Raw genomic sequence first — 9,810 nt, 5'->3', positions numbered from 1 at the left:
TCATTTAGTGGCGTAGGCATAATATCGTTCAGTCCACCTTTTTTTATGATATTCAAGAAGTAATAATAAATTTCATATACAAAAATGTGTATCATAAAGTCAAGGGTTTATGAATCAATACCTCTAATCTTTGTGTAAATAACAGCCCATTTTATAAAAGTTATTTCTGGTAAATCAATAAAGTTTACATCAGTCAGTCAGTTAGTCAGCCAGTGATCTCGAGTGTCGTAAGAGGCAAGAGGGCAGTTATCACTTCCCGGTTGCCCACACCGTGAAGGGGTTTTTCAAGAGGTACTGTAAGGGAAAAGGGCTCTGGAAGTGATCTGAATACCCTGAGGAGCATGAAAACAGAGCACAAGGGACTTGTAGTCCCGGAGTGTACCTCAACCCCGAGATGCAGGTACATCCAGCTGACGAGTCCCAAATAGGAAGCAACGCTCGGCAAAATGGATTCCACTACTAGCCACTACCCATCTTTGCTTACCATGCTTGTGAATTTAGGCTATGTCGAGACAATCCGCACAGTATGCACATATGCCAATAAGAGACTGACCAGTTGCAGTCCTAAACATCAGTAGGAAGATTCAAACAAACAATACTAATTAAATCCATATAATCTTTGTGGTATGATATACAATTCATCTATCTGTTATTACTTGGTACCAGATTCTATTTTTTGAATTAGAAGTGTTAATTAATTTATTGAATAAAATTGTTCAATAATGAATATGGTATTCTTCTTCTTCTTTTGAATAGCTATTACAACTACATACTATTCCACATGGATTTTTTGGTAGTGATGATGGTTTTATTGAACGTGGTAGTGTACTTGAAGTTGAATCACTTTTAACGGATTTACAAGGGAAAAAAGTAAAATTATTAATTAAACGTACTCCAGATGGTAATACTTTTGTTGGTCATAAAGATCTTAAAGAAGAATTATGGGTAATGCTGAATTTCTTTTATTCTATATGACATTGTTAGTTAGATATCTGTTCATTATGAAATTTCCTTGAATATTATTGTCCATACATATATAGTCTATCTAATATGGTGTGTACTACTGATGTCGACAGATATAAGTAGTATGTATCATCTATTGGTAGTGGAATGTCTGATGGAAGAAAGTTGATAAAATGGAAGAGAAGGAGAATAGTGAGTGATTGGTATGTAGATGGCGTTGAGTCTCGATTGACTATGATCACCCCTACGCACCCAAAATCGACTTGGTTCCTTTGATAGCTCGTAAACCAGAAGGCTGTAATTAGTCCAGATAAAGTATATTTATTAGTGATCTCGTGGTATTGAAAGAATACCGAGACGTGCCAACGAGTACAGGCAATAAAGGCAGAGTACAAGAAAGTTCGAGCGAACAAGATGGACAGAGGAACGAGAAGTGATTTTGATACAGTTAAACAACAATGAGTACAGTAAAACAATCACTGGTACAATTGGTTATAATAATAATTGTTTCCATTATACCAATCGCGTTCTCGTCGAGAAAAGCAGGTCACTGCAGGTATAAAAAGGAAGGAAAGACAAAATCTGAGACAATTGATAGATATTTTGCAAATGAATTATTTACTGTATAGTTCTCAGATTTTACCAAGATTTTCTGCAATAATACATTAAAATACATTTAGTGGTCCTCGCTTGTGTTCTCGTTCACTACACTAATTTTAATGAGATAATGCTAAGTAACTATACTAACCTAGTTTCTAGACTACCTAGAACTCAATTTCTTGCAGTATAACTCAATGTTGACTAGGCTAATAAGTAATGTTTTATGGTGTAGGAGTAGGTTGGAAGAAAGATAGGGGCGGCCAGACCAAAACGTGGCACAAATCCATGAAGTCACAGACAAGTGGACTGAACCATTTTGGTAGGTGTAGACTACCTGGTTGGGATTCGCGAGATGATAGCAATCGATGGTTAGAGACCTTGAATGACATGGCTCAAAATCGTTTACAATGGCGAAGGTGCATCCACTCTTTGTGTTCCTCCAAAATCTAATCTTCTGAATCCTTCATGTCCCTATCCTTTTTCTCTTTCCAAATTTATTCCACTGGATTATACTTCTTCAACAACATTTTCAAACCCTAATCTTTCACATAATGCTTCTACTCCTACTACTTCTACCACTATGTGATTTAAATCGACAACTGCATCTCTGTGTTAATGTGGTATGGCAACTCGAACTGATGTACGTACGTACGTACGAAGTTCTACGTTGTGACTGACTGACTGACTGAGGCTAATAAGCCAAACAAGCCAACTTTATTATTATTTCAGTAATGTATCCAATTTAAATCACTAACAGTATTCATACATCTAAGTGATTCGCTTGTCTTTGTGTGTTTTTTTTCTCTGTATGTTTATTCTTAGTCCATGGTGATTGATTGGAACAAGGTTGGAGAAGATGGTATTCTTTGGTTCATCGATTGGCCAATGAAATGTCCAGAACAATTATGTTAAAACTTTATTCAGTGTTTCAATAACTTAATCGCAAACTGACTAGTCTATTATTCCTTATCAATCCTGTTTTTTGTAAAATATAGTTTAGTTATGTTAATTTTTTTCTTTCTTTTCCAAAGTAAAGTATAAACCTTGAATATGTAGCTGATATTCACACTCATGTTAAGCAAAGATGGATATTGGCTAGCAGTGGAATCCAGGACGCGCGTTTCGTTCTATTTGGGACTCATCACCTGGATGTACCTGTATCTCAGAGTTGATGTTCACTCTGGGACTCTAGCCCAGTAGTACCTTTCGCTTGAAACGTCATCGCGATATCCACTCAGCTACTGATTCCTGATAGCCACTTGCTTGTGAATTTAGGCTATATAGAGACAATACGCACAGTATACACATATGTCAATTAGAGACCGACCAGTTGCAGTCCAAAAACATCAATCGGAAGATTCAAACAAACAATACTAAATGAATTTGATATTCACAATCTTTGATTATTTATTGGATCAATTAATATTTAAATTAGGACAATGGTAACTACATTTGATTGAATACTAAATCGGGATCGTGTATGCTCACTGCTAAAGAGTCCTACATGAGGGACGAGATGGCCTTCCAATGCTTTCAAGTTTTCCATAGTGATCTAACTTTAATTAACTCATGAATTCAACTAGTAAATTACTAAAATCTCCACAAACCCCCTTCTGATATATATGCATCAGACATGAATAAACAATCCTACAAATTTTCTTTTTAGTTTTAAATTACTATGAATAAACCAACATTAAAATAGTAGTAAATAACCAGCATATTCAATGTAGAGTTAAATATTTTATGTTGTTTTTAAATATGTAGCGCCGTTGAAATGACACTGTCATCAAGCAGTCGGGTCACTGAGTATCGAACAGTTCACCAATCCTTACTAAGGTCAAGGACAATTAATGCGCTCCAGTCATTTGCACTTCATGGATTGGCCCATTCGGTGGTGAGCACACTCTGTTCCTAGTACCTACTCTTACTGATAAATTTGGCGAGACTATAATTTATGGATGAACCAATCAGATTTAAGATCTTGGATTTTGGAATGAAATTCATTCACTCATTTAGCTAAATACCATTTTGGCATTATAGCCGATAGTAATTCGTGGTTATAACATTAAATCTGATTTCTAACCCTAACGATTAACTGTAAATACTAATTTTAATTCCTCACACTAATATATAATCCTCATATAACCCTAGTATGTAGGTGGACATTTCAAAGTCATTTGAGCGTTGCCCAAAGGTCGTCCATAAGTTATAACCTCATCATATATTTCTATAATAACGTCGTTTGTGTTGTACGCTCATCAAGGTATCCGTAGTACCTGAATATGACGAAAGGGTAGTCGTGAGGTGTGACTTCGACGTTAGCTGGTTGTTCACTACATTTCCGTCTGACTCTATTAGGTCCCCAATCATTCGACACAAACCATCTACTTTGGTGATCTACAAACCTAGTATGATGATACAATACAATTTCATACTGCGTATTTCGAATATAAGTTCTTCTTTTGTACGTTTATGAATTTCCAGATTCATCGGGATTAGTTTTATTTCGTAATATCATTTTAAATTCACATTTGTAGTTGCATTCCAAATTAATTTAAGTAACTTGGGGAAATCTCCCATCAACGCATCACCCCGAGATGTGAAAGATCATTTAGAATATTTTGATACTTGATGATTGTCACATAACTTTAAGGAAGATATCCCTTCAGTTTATTTTATTACTGCTCCTGTCGGAGAGGCCTGTAGTTTGTTAAGGGACCTTGTATATCCTGTGGGGATAGTCAACACAGACTTATTTTGTAATTAGTTTTTGTCATTATTCACTTTTTCAATTAATTCTCATAATTTGTACAATAAATATTACTGACCATAAAATTGTTGTTTAAAAAACACATACATTTTGACTTTTCGTTCTCGTTTTGGACCCCTCGTGCATGACACACTGATTACTGCTGACAAATACACTGCTGCAAACATACGCTTCTTGTTCTCCATTATCCGCTGTTACGATAACAGAATTCTGATATATTTTGCTCCACCAAAATCCTAACAGTCCTATTCTATTCTCGTTCAACAAACTAAAGAGATCACTAGCACATCTTTTTCACGTAACATCATTCGAAACATTTGAAAGAGCACAGTTCAACAAAATAGCTAATCCTTCGAATCAGACAATCAGGGATTTCATACTCAGGATTCTAAGTGCAAATTTTTGTGAGCAGCTGCATATTGGACCTTGACACCACCCAGTTGCTTGTACAAACGATTCTAAACTAGAGAAGCAACTCATGCTAATTTCTTCCTGAAATTTTCAGATAGCTAAACAACTTCCGTTTTACTTATGGAGATGTCTGGAGCTCTAGACTCTCAACCTCTGCTACATCTAGATGATTTTACCATATGAAGTGGATTATCAGATACTACCGATATTTTGACCCTTCGAAAATGTTTGAATGGAGTGTAAGTTATTCCTGTGACGGCTACTCGGGTTACTGATCAAACTCATTCTCATCCTATTTTTAAATATCCGGTTATATTTATCCTATTTGGTTGCCCCCTTTTGCAACATCTCATGAACTAAAGCAGTACTACCAATCGCTATCCTTTGCAAAAGACTGTATTATGTTGCCCAACCGTCAAGTAGTTACAGATAATCTACTCGCCCTGGAACAATTACACATGGCTCACCCAGGAATTGGAAGGATAAAAGCTGTTGCCCAAAGCAATATAAATTGGCCTAAAACTGATGATCACATATAAGATTTAATGAGTGTATGCAGAGAATGTAGTCAAGTCTCTAAATGTCCACATAAAGCGGAACTTCATTTCAGGTGATTTCCAAAAACCCGTGGTCGCGTACACATACTGATGTTGCTGACCCATTTTAAGGTACCCAGTTCCTCAGTTGCTTCGACGCTTGCTCAAAATGGCTGGAGATTTCGCCCGTGAACCAAGTCACTTCTCAGTACACTATTATGACATTGCGATAGTTATTATACTGTTTTGGAGTCATAGTTGTTCTTGTGTTCGATGGTGGTAAGCAGTTTTCCTCCTAAATCTTCTCAGAGTTCAGCTGCAGATCTGGAGGGAAACATGTCCGTTAAACCCCATACCATCCACAATTTAGCAGTCAGGCTGAAAAGTTGTATATTTCTCCTTAAGATCACTAATAAAGGAAAAAGACTAGAGGAAGGTAAGGGAGGTTCTTGGCGACTTTCTATTGGTCTGTGGAACAACTTCAAATCGACCAACCCCAAATCAAATGTCTCTAGCAAAAAAATGTATGGGAGTAAAACTACGACTGTCTTTGCTGCTATTAAACAAAACCAACAAGCCGTAGAACGAAGAAACCAGAAGACGGGGACTCAATGCAAACGTTACCATGGAGCGAGACGCAAGTTATTTCGAAATTGCCGGGATGTGAACGTTCCCAATTTCCGACACTCGCATCCCCAGTGAACCAGTGGACACATACTTGAGAGACCAGGAAATATAATTTACGATTTGAAACTTGAAGGTCAAAAATGGATACGTCTTGCCGGCCACATACTGGAATATTCTGGCACATGGCGGAAAACTGAGAAACTGTGATGAATGTGAAAACTATTCTTGAGCAGCTTCAATGTTGGAAGTTCAGTAACCCAGGATGCCAAAGAACCAGGACAGATCATAACAGCATTACAACGGTAGCGCAGAAGATAAGGTTTTCACAATGTTGGCCCAGAAAAGAAAGCATACAACGTTTTCGGGGAGATATCAATGTTGTTATCCTAGCTTTTATTTCTAACTCCTTACCGATCGATCTCTTTTTTAGAATTCATTGCAAATAGCCTGATTGGTCCTGTTTTACAAGGATGACAATGCAAGTCAGTTTCTCTTGAGTATACACTCAGACAAATGACAATTATAACATTTGTTGACAAGCGAGCAGAAAGATACCAACCAAAATAACAATTATTATAAGTACACATAATTTTCGGACAACGTGGAAGACCAGGAATACCAACCAAGTACCTACGGAAATGTAGCGATACAATTTGGTATTTCTCGGAATCTGTGAAACCAATTGGACTCGAGCTGGACAGCAAAGGCTAGATACTGGAAAGATGCTTCTGTACTCCGGTCACAAAGAGGAAAATGCTCCACACACTCAGGGAGTTGTTCTGATACTGTCTAAACAAGCACGCAAAGCACTTATAGGATGGGAATCTCACTGATCCAGAATCACCAAAGCGTCCTTCAAAACAAAGAAGTAGAGGATCACAATGAATATTATCCAATCTTATGCATCCACCAGTGATAGCAGTGAGGACAATAAAGATCAGTTCCATGAAAGGCTGCAATCGATCATAGTGATGTGCTCAAGAAAGAACCTTACCATTCTGACGGGAGATCTAAATGCCAAAGTCGGGATGGATAGCAACGGTTATGAAAGTATCAAGTGACGACATGGACTGGGAGAGAGAAATGAAAATGGGGAGAGATTTACAAACGCATACATAAAGCTACATGGATCTCACCGGACCACGCCACAGATAATCAGATAGATCATATCTGTATCAATCAAAAATTCCAATGGACAATAGAAGATGTGAGAACCCGGAGAGGAGCTGACATAGCTTCAGACCACCACCTGGTTGTGGCCAAGATGAGACTGAAGCTAAAGAAAGACTGGACAACTGGACAAACAGCACTACAAAGGTTCAATACAGCATTCCTTCGAGATACTAACAAGCTCAACGAATTCAAGATAACTCTCAACAACATGTTTCAAGCTCCACAAGATCTATTGAAAAAGCAAGAAACTACGATGGAGGACGACTGGTAAGGGATAAAAGAAGCACTAACTTCAAAGTGTCAGGAGTTTCTGGGTCCTAAGAAGCATCATCATAAGGAATAGATCTCTATGGGAACCCTGAACAAGATTAGTATTATTATTCACAAACATCTTATGGGTACATAAGTGCTGTGAAGAAAGGAAGTCCAAGAAACTAGCAACGAACAACAGTCGAATACGAGCAGAGAAAGTCAAAGCACAAGCAGACTACGCAGAAGCAAACAAGCAAACGAAGATAAGCATTTAGGCCAACAAGCAGAAATACATGGGAGAACTAGCAACGACGGCGGAAAAAGCTGCAAGAGAAGGGAATATGAGACAACTATATGATACAACGAAGAAATTGGCAGGGAGACATAGCAAACCATAGAGACAAGTCAAGGACGAAGAAGGTAAGACAATCACTGAGATTCAGGAACAGAGGAAAAGATGGGCAGAACACTTCGAGGAACTGCTGAATAGATCAGCCCCATTGAATCTACCGGACATCGAAGCAGCACACACTGACCTTCCTATAGATGTCACTCCACCAATGATCGAAGAAGTCAAGATGGCCATCAGACAAATCAACAGTGGGAAGGAGGCAGGACCTGACAATATACCAGCCGAAGCACTGAAGTCAGACACAGAAGTAACTGCAGGTATGCTTCACCTTCTATTCTAGAAGATCTGGGTGGAAGATCAAGTGCCAACGGACAGGACGGAAGGATACCTCATCAAAATACAAATGAAAAATCTGAGCCAATGTGAGAACTGCAGGGGCATCACACTACTATCAGTACCAGGAAAGGTTTTCAACAGCGTTGCTGAACCGGATGAAAGATTCAATAGACGCCAAACTTCGAGATCAAGAGGCTAAATTCCGTAAGGATATGTCATACACAGACCAAATCGTGACACTACGAATCATCACTGAAAAGTCAACTAGATGGAACTCCTTACTATACATAAACTTAATTGACTATGGGAAAGCACCTGACAATGTAAACGGGATGACATTATGGAACTTTATTCGACACCATGATGTGACTGAGATGATCGTCGACATCTTCCCGAATTCGTACAACAAACCATACTGCAAAGTGGCGCACAGAGGACAGCTGACAGGAGCATTCCAAGTGAGGACGTGAGTCCTTTCTCTTTCTTCTGATGGTTGACTGGATTGTGAAGACCTCGACTTCTGAGGGGAAGCACGGAATACAATGGACATGAAACTAGACGAATTTGGTTTCACAGATCACCTGGCTCTTCCATTCACATAATCAAATGTCAATTTAACCAGTAAAGCAGAAGCCTTTGAATCAGTAGGCCTCAACATACACAAGGTAAAAACCAAGGTACCCAAATACAGCACTGAAAGAATCAGCCCAATGGCACTTGATGGAGAAACTCTGGAAGAGGTGGAAGCTTTCATATACCTGGGATGCACCATCAATGAACGCGGGGGATCTGATGGAGACATGAATGCACGAATTGGAAAAGCAAGGGTCGCATTCTCGCAGTTGAAGAACAAGCGGAATTCAAAACAACTGTCAACCAATATTAGGGTCACAATCTACAATACGGACGTCAAGATAGTCCTACTGTACGGAGCTGCAACTTCGAGAACTACCACGACCATCATCAAAAGTGTACATGTACTGATAAACAATTGTCTACTCAAGATACTGAATATCTGTTGACCGAATACCTTCAGAAACAGCCTATCGTGGGAGCGAACGAACCAGCTTCCAGATGAACATGAAATTAGGAAAGAACGTTAAAAGTCGATAGGGCATACACTATGGAAATCGTTAAACTGCATAATGAGGCAGGCGCTTACGTGGAGTGCTGAGGGGAAACAGAAGGAAGACTAAGGAACACATTGTCTTGAGAATTGGAAGCATACATGAAAAGGATGAACAGCAATTGGAAGGAACTGAAAAGTGTTGTAACGGACAGAGTTGGGTGGAGAATCCTGGTGGGCGGCCTATGCTCCTTCACAAGGGGCAACAGACGTTAATTAGTTAGTGCTAGATGATGTAAACATAAAAATGAGAAAGCTATGATGTCCGACGGAATCAGTTTTTAGAAACAGTATTTCATTTAATTCAAAGTTCCTAGAATTCTAATATTTAGTTTGGTCCCTAGTTTGTTCTATAAACCATAAGTTTTTGTTTCACGTTTAGCATTTCTTATCTATAATTGTTCGGAGGTTAACATGCTTGAGTGTATGTGAAAAGTGTGACCGATACGCGGAACTTGATATTCCTATTACTTTAATCTCTTCTTATCAATGTCGGTATCCTAAGGAAAGAGTGGTCCGTCAATTATGCGAACCAACGTTCTAAAGTTTCATGTTTCGAGATAGTGTTAACTGAAATTTCCGAGCTGAACATGTCTCATTAACACCATGGGTGGACGCTTTCACAGAGATTCCGGTTCTTTACTGAAAGATGTACCTCAAGATA

At 38.6% G+C, this 9,810-nt stretch overlaps 1 protein-coding gene across 1 annotated transcript in view; it reads left to right on the top strand.

Moving 5' to 3' along the window:
- Smp_170630 (hypothetical protein) overlaps positions 1 to 2,568 on the top strand; it is a gene marked incomplete at its 5' end in the record, with an annotated part of 30,860 nt that extends 28,292 nt beyond the window's left edge. Inside the window, 2 exons of the mRNA XM_018797456.1 lie at positions 757 to 945; positions 2,386 to 2,568. Coding sequence (XP_018652496.1) covers positions 757 to 945; positions 2,386 to 2,475 — 279 coding nt within the window. The 3' untranslated portion in view covers positions 2,476 to 2,568. The remainder of the gene's footprint in view (positions 1 to 756; positions 946 to 2,385) is intronic.
- Between the last annotated feature and the right edge of the window lie 7,242 nt (positions 2,569 to 9,810).

This window comes from Schistosoma mansoni, chromosome 4 (assembly GCF_000237925.1).
Source record: "Schistosoma mansoni strain Puerto Rico chromosome 4, complete genome".
Taxonomy (NCBI): Eukaryota; Metazoa; Platyhelminthes; class Trematoda; order Strigeidida; family Schistosomatidae; genus Schistosoma; species Schistosoma mansoni.
This window is presented reverse-complemented; position numbering and strand designations above follow the sequence as displayed.